Here is a 15,423-nt window from a genome sequence, read left to right as displayed (position 1 = left end):
TACATTTCAATAAATAATCTAAAATTGCTGTTCCTTTAGCTTCTAAACCAATATTTAATCACCACAGCATTTCTATGTACAGAATTCAGGATTTATTGTTGAATACAATGTGAATAAACTCTAAAGCATCAAGAATTAAGTGCTATTGTTAACATCACCCACCCTCTTTTGTTTGACTATGCATAAGACCCTCTCATTAACTCCTCTCCCCCCGTCTCATTAAAATCCCCTCACTGGTCCTTCCTCTGGTGCTCTTTGTTTATGACGTTTTTGAAGAGTGTGAGAAGGGGTTTCTGACTGCGCTCGTCCCAGGACTTCATGAAGCCTCCGTAGCGTTTGCTAGCAGGCGGGCTGCTCCAGCGGAAATGTGTCATTTTGTAGGAGCTGTCCTTCTTCTTCTGCTGATTTAAAGCGTTCTCCTCCTGTGGATAGTCGACCTCGTTGGTTGCCAGCTCACGCCTCATCTCAGCCGGGAGAGTCTCAGCGGATTCCTCCTCCACGCCGTTCGTGTACACCTTGATGGGCCGGCGCTTGCGACCCACCGGCTTCCCCCAGCGGAAATGCTCCATGGAGTAAGAGCGCTTGTGCTCAGGTGCGAGGGCAACCGGGGACAGGGCTGCGAGGACCTCGTTTTGCTCCAGCTCGGGAGGCTGCAAATGGCTTTCTCCGGGGTAGACGGGGGTTTCATCTGTCAGATCAGACTTGCATAGCTGTATGCATTTCTTAGAAAGAGCAAAAGAAGTACTTTACATTTAAAAAATCTCCAAAGAAAATGCAAGTGGTATGGTGTTGTTTTTAAATAATTTTATGGTAAAAAAAAAAATATATAACAACATTTCATGCCTTTTTCAGCAAATGTAAAATACAAAAAGACCAATCAGAGAAGCTATTTAAATGGCACCTATTATTATCGTATATCGTATTTACCGTAATTTAGATATGGCAATACATGCACTCAAAGCGGTTCACATCCTCGGATTGGAAATTATGCTTTCTATGGCAATACTATCAATGGCCAAATAAATCTGCAGATGTTAGGTGGCACAAGTAGGTGCTCTCAGAAAATTCCCAGTTTACAAGCTGTAATTACGAGTTCAATGAGGATGTGAACGCTTTTTACAAGTTGGAATCTCGTATGTGTGAATGCACATTAATACTATTTACAGCTGCTGGCTGACCAATCAGAGCAGACAAGGCTTTCGGTTAGGCGGTCTTTAAACTTTAAATGGACAGAACTAAAACAGAGAGTTTCAGGCAGAGTAAATGTATTTACATGATTTAAATTTACGTGGGCACTTTAATAATGACAGGGCCATTAAAATAGGGTACACATTTTCGCTGAAAATAATACACATAAAATTGGTGTTATTTGGTGTAACCATTATGTCAATATAAAGGTATAGAACACGTCTAGTGTGTAGGGTTTTTGGAGTGTATTGCTGTTCTATCTTTTGCTAAGTATAAATCGATCAATCAATTATAGCACACCTCTTTTCAGCAAGCCAAGGAATAGAGTTGTGATTTGATCAAATTCCTAATTCTAAGTGTTAGCAATGGTAATATTTGCTTTAGCAAGCACCACTAATAATCAATAAGTATCTACGGCACAATTTGAATTTGTGAACTGAAAAGCAGTCGTGCAAGGAATACTGTAACTCACCAAGATGCTCTCCTCAGTGTTGAGGTCTCTGCATCGAGTGTTTTCCCAACACTGAGCTCTAACTTCACAGCCGCCCGCACACAGTACAGCCAGAGCCAAGAGCCAAGCAGGACACAGCATCCTCACCATGTCTGATAAAACATAATATTAATAACATGGCAGTACTCACAATAAAATACATAAGAACGAAAGGATTATTTCATTGCACACCAGAATTCAAAGGACATTATGAACAGAATGCATGTCTGTGAAATAACACTTTATAGTAAAACAAATAAACATGAATTATCAGAAGTGCAAAAACCAAACCAATCAAAAATGTTCAAAGTGAACCGAACCTCACTGCATGAATTTTTTTACCCACCTGTAGTGCAGAAAGAAGTCCACCGAACCAAAGTTCTTTTCTCCTGAGATTCTCTGATGGGTCTGGTTATGTGCGCGTTTGCTTGTCTCTGATGTCTGAGATCCTCGTCTAGTTGTCTTTTATAAGCTATCTGTGCGTCAGTTCCTCAAGGACACCAAACTCTGTCACTTTTAATGGGTGGTGCAGGTTGGAAACCCCGGCGCATCATCCACGGTACAGATGAGTAATCCATCAAAGATTGTCAGTCAACAGTTAAAAGTCATTTGTGAATGAGTGCAGGATTAGGACCATACCTTCATTCTGATGTCTGGCTTATCAAATCATTATGGTATTTTTCATTAAGTTTAAGGGCATATGTGTCAGTTTACATGACTTTGGTGATTAAATGTTAAAATGCACTTCAAATCAATTATAGGGCATGTGTTTTTTGGTGTAAGGGCACACAGGTGCTAATCTTGTGTGGAAATGAATTGGAAGGTGAGGGATTTGAACGAGGAAGCCATCTGGATGTGTTCACAGTTTGCGTACAAGCAGAACAAAGGTTCATAATTACCATTAACATGTTTTGATATGACTGAATGCCAGTAGCAGATTAGGTTGAGCAGACAAATACAAAACATAAAATCATGGAATTATATACATGGTTTTATTGCTGTATTTGTGCCAACAATTACGGTAAATATGGGCCAAACTTTTCAGGGAGAAATAAAGAGCAATTAATATTAGCAGAAAATATTGAATAAAAATGTGAGTAATTTAAGCAAAACCAATTCAACATTTTTAAACATACAGTTCATAATTTCACTGTATATTGTTTTTATATATTTATATTATATTTAATTCTTGTTTTTGTTATTTTTGTTATATTTATTTTTATTAACATATATTACAAATACAACAAAATAAATGAAATTATTTGCATTAGTTACATTTGACTATGTAACATGCATAGTTTACAGTTAAAAAACTATTATACAATCACAATAAATATAATAATTATTTTATTTTGTTCGGTTGTTATATTAACATTATTTCAAACTGCCACCCTGCATGATTGTAAAATCCTCTGGAAGCTATAGCTATATAGCATTTTTATCTTATCTTGTATGCCTTAAACAGCAACATTAACAGTATTCCTGCACCTAATCCACTTTAAGACAGAAAACATTGGTTATACAAAAAAAAAAGTTTAAACTTGAGATCATAGAAATGAAACACTGAAAAAAAGAGGTTCCGGATTCTAAAGTGTGTATGCAAATTTTGCTCCTGTATTTTTAAATAAAATAAATGAAGTGTTACATTAAATGTATTTTTTTCCAGATAAATGCCAATTATTGCTAATAACAAATAAACATAATAAATAGTGTAAAAAAAAAATAATCGTGATCATGCCCATGATAAAGTCACAGTTGTAGACATTTTTAGATATTCAATTGATATTTAATTAGGAAAAAAATCCAACATCCAGGTAAACCTAACAATAAGTAAAAATGCAAAGCATATATTTTACAGGCTGTATATTCACCCACACTGCACAGTGAATGTAATCCTATTAGAGAAGATTTAGAGGATAAGATGTCTGTCAGCCCATTGTAACACTGTTCACAGCACAGCATTTCCTATACAGTGAGAGAAAGAGAGGGACATATACTTTCTTGACACATTCCTAATTACAAGGAGATTTGCCTGCTGGCGAAAGGTAACTGCTTATCTCATTTGTTCACTTGATTATTTTTCATTTGCATTTTATTTTAGCCTTTGGAATTTCAGGATTCATTATGCTCATGAACGATGTGTGCATCTGTAAAGTTGCATCTGTTCTCAGTTACATGATCATGCAGTAATGTTGAAGGACGTGTTGTACATCTAATGATCTTTCAATGCACTTTAAGGGCGAAACTGTAATCTTTCAAAATAGAAATAATAATTTTGAAACAACAGATCATAAATTATGTTAATATTATTGTTAAACCAGTTCTTAAAGGTGCAATGTGTAATATTTCTGTGGATCTATTGACAGAAATGCAACATAAGATCCATAACTATGTTTTCAGTGGTGTATATAATATCATAATGAACCGTTATGTTTTTATTACCTTAGAATGAGACATTTATATCTCCATAACCGCGGGCGCCCCCTTCTATGGAGGTCGACATATTGTGTCGTCATTTCTACCGTAGCCGACAGCGAACAAACATCGCTACAGAGCGTTTCGTCACTACTTTGAAAAATACGTTTTCAGTGATGTATAAAGACCTTACTTAATGAACCATTATATTTGTATTAGAATGAGCAGTTTCTATCTACAGTACATACACCGCGGTTCCCTTACATTGAAATGCGCCGACATGTTTCTACAGGAGCAATAAATGGACAAACGCGTTTCGTTACTATGTTGCTCTTCATGCAAGGAAGCAAGCTTAGTTCAGCGAATAAAACACTGACACAATGATGAACAAGTAACAATAATATTCGCAATAACATATAGTTTTACTGAATAATTAAGTAAACATAATTTCTTAATTTATCCTTGTAAAGAAACCTCATTGCTGAACTGGCTACTCTCTACTGTCTCAGACGATGACATATTTTCCTGTCTGCCACCGTAACTTTTGTTGGTTGCAATTCGTAACCTCACCACTAGATGCCGCTAAAAATCACACACTGCACCTTTAAAGACTGCTGGGCTACACAACTGTACACACTATAGGCCCAGTACCATTATCGGATATTAATGTAGAATCACTGACATTTCATTATTAAGTGAATGGACTAGCTATATATTAGTACGCACATAACCACTTTACAGATATAGTCAAGATATTACATCTAGCTTATATTTGTACTTCTACAAAAATACTGCTACAAACTTCACATAATTTATAAATGTTCAGGAATCATCAATGTTTATAGAAAACTATTCTTCATTGATACAGACTTTTCCATATTTTCATATAACACGTATATATTATTACTATTATTATTATAATTATTATTAATTGCACCACACAGGTTTTACAACCTAACCTAACCCAATTTTCGACAAAACTAACCATAAAATTGCTTCTTTTTTTTAACACTGGTTTACTGAACAAATTGTGTTTCTGATTTTAAACGAATAAGAGTTTCTTAAGGATGATGACATCCACAAGACATCACTAACAGGTTAAATAAATATAATGAATATATAGGCTAATATATTTAGCAATAGAGTTCAATTTCTCTAGCTGAATCTGTGGGCACTGAATGACTTGCTTGCATAATGCTACGTGGGATATTGTTTACAAGCTGTTTTATGGATGTCTTTCCGCCGTTGAAACCCTGATTGAGCGATTACACGAGATATAGGCCTAAGTAAGTTTGTATCATTCAACATACCTTCAGTTGTTCATTCATGTTTATTAGGAAGAGATGATTGCGTTCACTCGTGGTCCGCGTGCGCTGTTGCTTAAACTGAGGCGCCCTGATCTGTCACGCCACACTAAACAGAGTCAAAACGGCACTGTTTGAATTTCGTGATAAAATGGACATAATTCTAATCGAAAGTAACAAAACGTGGAGCTTATTGCAGGGCGCGTTCGGTAGGCCATGAGAGTAGCGCGATACCTACGGGTGCTGTATAGCGTTTTTTCGGTTCGGTCAGAATATCGTTAGAAATTCCTATTTAATTAAGAAAATGAATTAGACATTTTTTTATCATAAGAATTAAGAAATTATTATATTAACATATTGCCTATTATATTGCACGTTGTGGTGCTTAGGCTATAGCACCATGAATGACGTTGTTATCAATAAATGTTCAAATAATATGCCGTGTACATTTATCTATAGCATCCACCAGTCTTTTAAATCCATTTAGCCTACTGACCTTTTTTATTTAATATTTTTACAGGCCTATTATATATATAGGCCTACATCTTATCAAAGTCTTTACAATCCATTCACTGGCTATCTAAGTGAACCGAACATCCCCTCCCAGCATATTCAAAGAAATTATATTGTCTATTCAAGACATTTATGAATTGCATTTTTATATATTTTTAATGAGCGTCACCATTTACCCATTTATTCTATTGTTTCTTTACGCAGAATGCTGGGTGGCAATCTGTTTAGGATCTCAATTGCTTCCCATCTTCTCCAGAGAGGTCTAGTGGCATCATTAAACCATGAGGAAATAAGCTTTACCAGTCTGAGAACCCAAACAGGTTTCAGAGTCTGATGAGGATTTCACTCCCTAGTCCTTACTTTTCTGGAGAACTTCAGTCTTTTGCAGAATGAGGTTGTGTCTGCTGTATTATTTGTTTCTCTGGGCAGCATGGGCCCAATTTCTTGTTGTCAAATCCAAAGACGCTGTTGAAGAGTCTAAATCCACAGACTTTCCTAAAACAGACACTTCTCAGACTAACACACATCAAGTTAGCAGTGGACTAATGCAGTGTGGTGAATACAGCAATGAAGTGATGCCAAATGGACAGTGTCGTTTAATAGCCACATTACCCCAGCTGGAGGAACAGCGGTGTCCCGACATGTTCCGCTGTACAGATGAGGTCTCCTACTGGCTGCGTGAGAATGAAGAACGCAAGCAGCAGATGCAGGACCTGAAAGAGACCATCTCAGAGCTTCAAGAGGAGCTGAGGAGTCACAGGCATCGCATCAAAGTGCTGGAGTTGCAGGTAAGAGCTACAAGCTTTAACTAAGTAGGACTAAAGTGTGTTTCTATGTTTCAAGCACCTTCCTTTATTCCATCATATGTTTCTTATGTCATCCTATATTTTAAAAGTAAAATGGGTCATTTCCCAGATAGCACAAGTCTATTTGATGTGATATTTATATCTGGAAGACGTATTTTTAAGAGTGTTTGCTCATCTGCAATACGTCTATAGGAAGTTTCCTGTCAGATGTCAAATAGACGTTTAGAAGATGTCAGTTTAACATGCATTCTAAATCATTACATCTTAAAGACATCTTCTAAACGTCTATTTGACATCTGACAGGAAACGTCCTATAGACGTATTGCAGATGAGCAAACACTCTTAAAAATACGTCTTCCAGGTGTAAATATCACATCAAATAGACTTGTGCTATCTGGGTTCTGAGATATGAAACAGTTCTCGGTTCTTGGACGTCATGACACCCAGAGCATTATTGGGACATATTGACCGATGCGCTTGCGTCTCACGTCTCTTGTTGAGTCTCACACATGACACGCCGTTCTAAAACGGAGGAGCTAACGTTAAAAGAAGTTCGACTTATAAATAACGCATTTCTAGACCTTAAGGGGCTGTGCACTCAGAACACGTTTTTGCATTACACTGCACTGGTTTTCCATTGTTTTACTATGTAAACATGCGCTAGATTTATGTGTTTGACGGTTGTTCTCGCATCTCGCATCTTTTCCAGCTTTATTGTGTATGATACAGCATTCTAGAGCTGTGTTTAACTCCACTTTTATTACACTCACAAACTTCCCTAAGCACTTCCCCCTGGGGGAATCCTCACCAACATTTTGAAGTGCGTTCAACTTCGTCAAGTCAATGAGGGAAGTGCATAGCAGATTCCAAGTTATCAAGGGCATAGTGCGTTTCATTTAAAAACATTGCAAGGGTTCCGCAAGTAGTAGGCACTCATGCAACTTTAAGCGATGACGTACATCTGAGTTAACGAGACGGAAGAAAGTTAGTTAGGGAAGGGCATAAAAGGTTAAACATTGGCTGCGTTCCAATCCAAATCTGTATGCCCTTCACTCGCTAACTTCGTTCTGTCTCATGGACTCGAATGTGAGTGCCCACTACTGGCGGAGTTGGTGCATAAGGTTTAAAGGGAACACTCTAAGCGCTTGATCACTTGGAATTCACTACTGAGCAGATTTATTATGTAAACCCTTTTTTACTAATGAATTTGTTTTATGCACCATTCTATATGCATATAAGTTGTTGGAGAAAATATATAAAATCATATAGGTATATTAAATTCAATTCACATTTATTTGTATAGCGTTTTCACAATGCATATTGTTTTTTAAAAGCAGCTTTACAGAAAATGCATGTCTACATAACAATTTAGAGTGATCTGTTATCAGAGGTGACTGTATCCAAGTTATGCATTTAATTTAAACAATGTAATAATTTAAGGCAGAAACAATGAGCTAATTGAAGTAATGAATTCATGTTTGTTAACAAATGATTAGGATATATAGAAAAATAGCATTGGTGCAAAAATATTTGTTGGAGAAAAAATTCCTAAAAATCAATAGTATAAACATTAGGTGGCTACACATATTATGCGATTAAATCTCAACATAAGTAATATATTATACACTATGCGATTAATTCTCGAAATAATCAATATATCATACTCTACAGTTAAGCACGATCTGCTGTGAAGTCACCATCAAGTTGAATTGTGGGATATATGGTGCGTTCAAGTCCTCCTGGGAAGTTCGTACTTACGAGGTGGGAAGTCGTGTTTATGATGTGCGTTCAAGTCACTTTCGTCGGAGTAAAGGCGGCGGTGTAGGCCTACTTTCTCTTAATTAATGACACAAAAATAGAGCAGGTTTCTTAGACTCTGGTTCTAGAAAATGAAGTACAAAGAAATGTGCATCAGGTGTGCTTTGGTTTTTTATGTTTTTAATTAAAAAAAATGTCTAGCAATATCACTGCTAAATACCTTTAAGTATTGTGGTATTACAACATGTTTCTCATGCCGCGTTCCAGGCAACCTGTAACCCGTGTTTTTCCAACCTTATACCCGTGAAAGTGCACTGGAACGGCAGTCAAACCCGTGACTTCCCACCCGTGAACTCGTACTAGATCGATGTACTCCCAGTTACGAGCTCTGACGTCACATAGCCCGCGAAACCATACAAAACAACAGGCGGTACACGGTGAGAATACACTTTAGGACAATATAACGTTTCAGTCAAATTAATAATAATATAATAATGATAATAATACAAACACGATTATGTATTACAATGTTATGTGTCTCTGAAAAAATAAGTATATTGCGCTCCTGTAGTTTGGCGTGACTGGCCTGGAACGCTACAAAGTCGTGAGTCGTGGTTTGAAGTCGTGATTTACGTGCTCAAAAACCTGCCTGGAACGCAGCATCAGTGACACGCCCCCAACTCGTAAAGATCGGGGCTTAAAGAAAACCGCAAGTTTCCCACTCGTATTTACCACATCGTGGTGGCGTTCATGTGCGCTCAACTCATGAATACGATCTTTACGAGATGACTTGAACGCACCAATAGAGCTGCTTGAAGTGTAGGCTATAGACTCGCTACAACGGTCCAAATCGAGGAGACGAGGGCCTATCCACATAAACTTCCCTCAACCACTTGAGTTAAAAGAAGGGAAGTCACATGTTCGGTTCACTTAACTTTGTCGAGACCACGACACATTACCATTTGGCCACAAGATAATTTTTTTGAAGTCGTGGCCTTGAGATCCTATGTTGAGAGAACAACATCCTTTCCTCATGGCCATGAGTTTAATGCATAAACAAACCTGTGTGTCCACAGCAACCCAGGATTATTACGAATTAAGTATTTTTCATTGTTTATTTGCTAAGCAAAGTATATCACACGTTACATATTAACAGCTGTACTACACCTCCATATTGTGCAGAGACAAATGTTTTGGTAGTGCACTGTGCTAATGCCTCCTTAACCCTGATCAATTACTGGATTAGTGCTGGAACCTGTCCAATAGACACATGATCAGTAGTGAGCACATTCCCAACAATGCTTTTCATTCTTGTACAAGAGAAATATGTGCAAGCAGTTAATTGTATATGAATGTATGTTTCTTATTATTGTTAACAACACCAAACAATGTAGTTTCTCGTTGATATCAATTGTCTAGAGCCTCTTGAAACAGCTATACATTGTAATTCAATAACAGAGGTTTGTTTGGCCTTTATACTGAAGAGGAAATGGCCTATTTTCTTTCATCATTCCCAGGTTGACAATGTTAAAATACATTTTAAATAAAGAAGCTACTAGTTGTTCTTCTTCTATTTTCGAGTACTGTGGGTGATTTGGGTCTTTTACACGGAATGCTTGTGCTCTTACTCTTCCAACCAAAATGAATACATTTCACTTTTTACAATTTCAATTAGACCATCAAAGAACATTTAGATCTTTCTCAGGTCATTTACTCAAAAAAGTGTTTTCCCATTTACTTTTTACTGAGCTAACAAGTCAATCAAATCATGATTCAGAGATTTGCTTTCTTCAAAAAAGGCACTAAATTAACTCTTTCCCCGCCAGCATTTTAAAAAAAAAATTGTCAGTCAGTGGCAGCATTTTTTAAATAATTTTCACAAAACTTTCAAATCGCTAAAAGGACAATGTTACCAGATTAATCTTCCACTGTATCTGTGTTAGTTTTCCATTTGTTTTCCCATTTGAACTTTGTGCTTTGAATTGCTGAGTGTTATTTCTCTGTGCTGGCAGAGCGAGGAGAAGTATGGAATAAACTCGTCTTTAGAGCACCGCTTTCACACGCTGCAGCAGATCTATGAAGAGGCCAATGCTCTGCTGCACATCCACGGGTCACTCATCTATGACATGCAAACACAGATTCGCAACCTCACTATGATAGTAGAGCGTGTGAGGCGCAATCCTGGCTGTATGATCAATATCATCCGCACAAGCCCGCTTCTCAGCGCCCAAGATACCCTTCACCCAGGTCAGCAATATAGGTACTGAAGAGCTTACAGGGAAGTAACATTTTGAGAAAGTCATTGTTAGATCATTGAAATCATAGTAAATGATGACAGAATTTGTCATTTTTGGGTTAAAGGTGCAATGTGTAAATATTTTGAGTATCTATTAACAGAAATGCAATATGACATCCATAACTATGTGTTCAGTGGTGTATAAAGAACTTACTTAATAAGCCATAATGTTTTTATTACCTTAGAATGAGGCATTTATATCTACATAGGCGCGGGAATCCCCTTCTATGAAGGTAGACATATTGTAACGTCATGTTTCTACCGTAGCCGACAGCGAACAAACAGCGTTACAGAGCGCGTTTCGTCACTACCTTGAAAGAGAAGCCGCAGAAAGCTAGAAGCTAGCCATAGACACCGTGAGTAGTGACTTTTCCCTTGTCAGTGGTGTAAAATATGTAGTGGGATTGTTTCATGTAACTTAATTCTTCTCCCTCGCTGTGTTATGGCTTTGCTATGTGGGGATAAATGTGCTGGTTAGTTACGTTTCTGAGACAGCTGATTAGTACTCTTGTCATTGACCTTAAAACAGTTACAGGAATCACCAACCCGTCGATCTTGGAAGCATTTTAAGTCGATCGAGTTTTGAAAATCCAAGAAAAAAAGCCTATTACTAGTGTGTAGTAAATGGTGTCTAGGGGATGCGGAGGCGCGCGCGCCACCTTTGGGTTCATGCGGACGCGTCCAGTATAAACAAGGCTTAACGCTTTAACCAGCTCAGCCACAGTAACAGCTCATATTAGCCAGCTAAACTTTTACTACCCTGTTAGAAAAAATATATAGTTGCATAGTTTCATGTGGTTCTTCTCCCTCGCTGTATTATGGACTTGCTATGTGGGGAGAAATGTGCTGGTTACGTTCGTGAGACAATCAACTAATTACTATTATTATATTACGTATTAAGACCCTTGATCCTCACCTGACTATGGCTTTGTAAACTTTATCCATGATGTGGTTTGTAATGGACTGTGGTACAGAAACTTGGTTTACTCTGGCTATTCTCTGCCGTCTCAGACGACGATGTTTGTCCCGTTTTAGCCACCGTAGCTTCTTCGAAAGGGAGGGGTGAGCGGTGGGCTGAGCCCTTAGTGTAAACTCGCAACCGAACCGCTGGATGTTGCTAAAAGTCACACACTGCACCTTTAACGGTTCATTTAACCGATGCTGATTGAAGAAATATAACTCGCATAGTTGAAAAGTATGCTATATAACTCAGTACTGAAATATTTTGACTTTTGTAACAATAGCTTGATTTGATTTAGTATTTGTTTCCTCAGAGGTTCAGCATGTAAGAAACTGTCCAATTGACTGTGCATCACTGTACTACAATGGAGTCCACCGATCTGGGATTTTTACTGTTGTCCCCTCATTGGGATCGACTCCAGTGGACGTTTATTGTGATATGGAAACTCAAGGTTTGCATTTTTCTAATAAAGTGTTCATTGGCAGGTTAAATTATGAGCATTAGAGGCTGTTATTTGAAATTAAAGAATCATTCTTTGGACCAGGAGGTGGATGGACCATGTTTCAACGTCGGCAGGATGGAAAGGTCAATTTTAACCGCAAATGGACAGAATACAGGGATGGTTTCGGAGATCTGCGTGCAGAATTCTGGCTGGGAAATGACCACATCCATGACATCTCCAGCCAGGGAGAGTATTCCCTTCGCATTGAACTCGAGGACTGGAATGGCAAGCACAAACACGCACTGTACCAGAACTTCTGGTAAACATATGGAAAGATGGTCTGAATATTTCAACTAAGAACACTTACTTTTTAATTTTAGTTGATAAAATAATTGAATCATATTTTAATAATATTATATATTATTAATAGATTTAAATGAGAAACAAATTACAATTTTTAATAATAGTAATAACATGGAAGCTTGTTTCCGCTAAGGAATGGAAAAAAAAATTGCGACTTTTTATCCCGCAATTGCAAGCTTATGTCTCACAATTCTGACTCTTTTTTTAGACTTGCACATTTATATCTCACAATTCAGACTTTATAACCATCAATTCCGAGTTTATAACTTTATAACGAGTTTTTAAACAGGGTAATAACAACTTTTTATCTCACAATTCTTACTTTTTTTTATAACTTGCAATTCACTGTAAAAAAAAGTTGCTGCCTAAGTACAGCTTAGATGTTTAAGTAATTTCAACTTAAATTAAATTAAACTGAATTAGTTGAATCTTGTATAATATATATTAAAAAGTTGAAAATTGCTCAACTTATGTAAAACATGAGAAAAAAGTCAGAATTGTGAGATTTCGGTGTTCCAAGTTTATAGTTCAGAATTCAGAGAAAAAGGCTGAATTGCAAGATATAATCCCAATTCTGATGTTTTTCTCCCAATTGCGAGTTTATATCTTGCAGTTCAGACTTTATTTCTTGCAAATCAGAGTTTACATAATTCTCACTGTTGCGAGTTTATCTCACGATTCTGACTTTTTACCCCTCGCAATTCCAAGTTTATATCTCACAATTTAGAGTATATACAGTATATTGTATATTCACAATTCTCCCAATTTGCGAGTTTATATCTTGCAATATGGATTTTTTGTTTTGTGTTGAGAATAATGAGATTACTATTTTTATTTTCATTTCTGTGGCGGAAACAAGCTTCCATACTTCAATAATATTTATTAAATGTAATAAAATATTTGAAATAATTTTAAAACACAATAGTAATATTACATTAATTAAATATTCAAATGATCAAATGTTAAAATGCAAAATATTAATACTAAATTATAATAATTTAAGCATCATATTCCCCCCCCCCCCCCCCCCCCCCCCCCCCCCAGGAAAATAAGGTCCTTACAGGTGCTTTGACAATGAGGGGGGTGACAATGAGATGTATTTTTGTAAACAACTCAAGCAAAAATAGCTTTCATGCTTCGGCAGGATTGAGAACGAGGACAACCACTACCGTCTCCATGTATCAGGATTCAGTGGTACAGTCGAGGACTCGTTCGGTTGGTACCACGACAAGCAAAGCTTCAGGACTCCAGACACAGGTGACATCTGTGCCGAGATATCTCACGGAGGCTGGTGGTACCATCAGTGCTTCTTTGCCAACCTCAATGGAGTGTATTATAAGGTCGTATACAAATGAAGGACAAACGAAATCATTCCAAGATGTAAAATATGAGCTCAACCATCTTAACTGTGTCCTGTGTTTATCTTGACCACCAGGGGGGGCGTTACTCTGCCAAAGGGAAGAATCTTCTGGGGCCTGATGGGATTGTGTGGTACTCATGGAAGGACTCGGATTACTACTCCTTGAAGAAGGTGAGCATGATGATCCGCCCACGGATATACAAGCCCCGCCTCTCTCCATAACACAGCTTTAGGCCTGTGTAAAACAACACTGTCGTGACATCACTGGTTCTCTGTATGTAAACTGTGGTTAAATGGAAAGTCCCAACTGAATATCCATGATAAAATATCCAAATTTCTCATTCTGTATAATCATGTCTGATAATCTTATAAAACAATATGTATTAGATTATCAATCATTTTTTAACTTGCACAAAACATTTATTTGGATAATCATTCATTAGAAATGATTCAGAGGTTAATATATTTTAATTGGTGTTACTGTACATTTACTTTGTTGGATAGAAATATTCAGAGGAAATCTTTTTAAGATACTAGGGCCCAGTTGAAACAAACCCCTTAAGTTTAAGAAACCTTTTTAATTCATCCATCTAAATTTTGCAATGTAAAAATGAAATAAATTCAATCATCATAATAAAAGAAATTAAAAAACAATCTTAATAATAAAAAAAGTATTATGTTTAATTATTATGTTTAATAATCGTAAGGGTACTCTCGATCAGAATCATAAGAGGTTTTGTCGCAACCAGGCCCAGAGGTTTATGAGAACATTTGAGAAAGCACTATTAATAAATATCCTTTCACACATGGCACATGTAAATATGTTTGCTGTTTAAGCCTCAATAATTCTGTGTAATGTAGAGTTTAATGTAAACTCAAATAATCCCAAAATGTACATCCTTTTAATGCCTAAATGTATATTTCACAACATTGTTTACATTTTGTAACTTCTTTGAGAATGTATAAAAATGTCTTAGTTCTTGACAAATGTATTGCTTTATTATATACAGCTGACTTTCTGTGTTCTTCAGACTTCTTTGCCATGAGATAAACATATCTGCACCATCCATAAAGACACTTTCTGCCTATCACACACTAACAGGAAGGGTGGAACAGATCAGCAAATGAACATGGCACTGGAATAAAAGAGGGTTTGAGGGGCATCACATAATTTGATGAATATTTGCATAGTATTTTGTTCTTACAAAGTCTCAGAAGAGAGACAAAATTAATTATAGTCAAAAATGAAAGGAAAAATACAGTCAAAATGTATGCGGCCCCTTGTTTAAAGGAATGAAACAGATTTTCACACACTCATTTTCACCCACTATATAGTCGAAGTAAGGGAATATATAGGGAAGTATGCAATTTTAGATGCAGCCAGTGTTTCCTTGCTTGAGGTCACTTACACTTGAAATTCAAACACACGCTGAAGTCATCATGCTCATTTCCTCTTTTTCCTTTCTAAGGTCAAATATTTGTTTCCTCTTTAGAAGAGGAAAAAACTGACTAGCATAAATACTGGAT

The 15,423-nt window shown here is 36.9% G+C and overlaps 2 protein-coding genes across 5 annotated transcripts; one reads left to right on the top strand and one right to left on the bottom strand.

The window, feature by feature from the left end:
- Positions 1-93: 93 nt before the first annotated feature.
- On the bottom strand, positions 94-5,527 carry pomca (proopiomelanocortin a). Of its 3 annotated transcripts, XM_077239967.1 has the most exons (4): positions 5,404-5,527; positions 2,025-2,191; positions 1,661-1,791; positions 94-722 (listed from the first exon to the last, which is right to left on the bottom strand). In XM_077239967.1, exons 3-4 carry the CDS (start codon positions 1,787-1,789, stop codon positions 231-233), a joined length of 621 nt encoding a protein of 206 aa, XP_077096082.1. In that variant the 5' UTR covers positions 1,790-1,791; positions 2,025-2,191; positions 5,404-5,527; the 3' UTR covers positions 94-230. The 3 variants fall into 3 exon arrangements, with proteins under 3 accessions (XP_077096082.1, XP_077096083.1, XP_077096081.1); XM_077239968.1 differs by lacking the exon at positions 2,025-2,191; XM_077239966.1 differs by lacking the exon at positions 5,404-5,527 and having other exon boundaries at positions 2,025-2,588.
- On the top strand, positions 3,610-15,149 carry LOC143747290 (fibroleukin). 2 transcript variants are annotated; one of them, XM_077239965.1, is made up of 7 exons: positions 3,610-3,723; positions 6,115-6,698; positions 10,487-10,721; positions 12,045-12,182; positions 12,276-12,458; positions 13,681-13,876; positions 13,972-15,149. In XM_077239965.1, the coding sequence occupies exons 2-7, from the start codon at positions 6,300-6,302 to the stop codon at positions 14,060-14,062; spliced, it is 1,242 nt and encodes a 413-aa protein (XP_077096080.1). In that variant the 5' UTR covers positions 3,610-3,723; positions 6,115-6,299; the 3' UTR covers positions 14,063-15,149. The 2 variants fall into 2 exon arrangements, with proteins under 2 accessions (XP_077096080.1, XP_077096079.1); XM_077239964.1 differs by having other exon boundaries at positions 12,276-12,492; positions 13,972-14,871.
- Positions 15,150-15,423: the final 274 nt, after the last annotated feature.

This window comes from Siphateles boraxobius, unplaced genomic scaffold (genome assembly GCF_051911475.1).
Source record: "Siphateles boraxobius isolate OS27281-9 unplaced genomic scaffold, OSU_SipBor_1 22, whole genome shotgun sequence".
NCBI lineage: Eukaryota > Metazoa > Chordata > Actinopteri > Cypriniformes > Leuciscidae > Siphateles > Siphateles boraxobius.
Note: the sequence above shows the minus strand (reverse complement) of the source record. Positions and strands in the feature narration are given on the sequence as shown.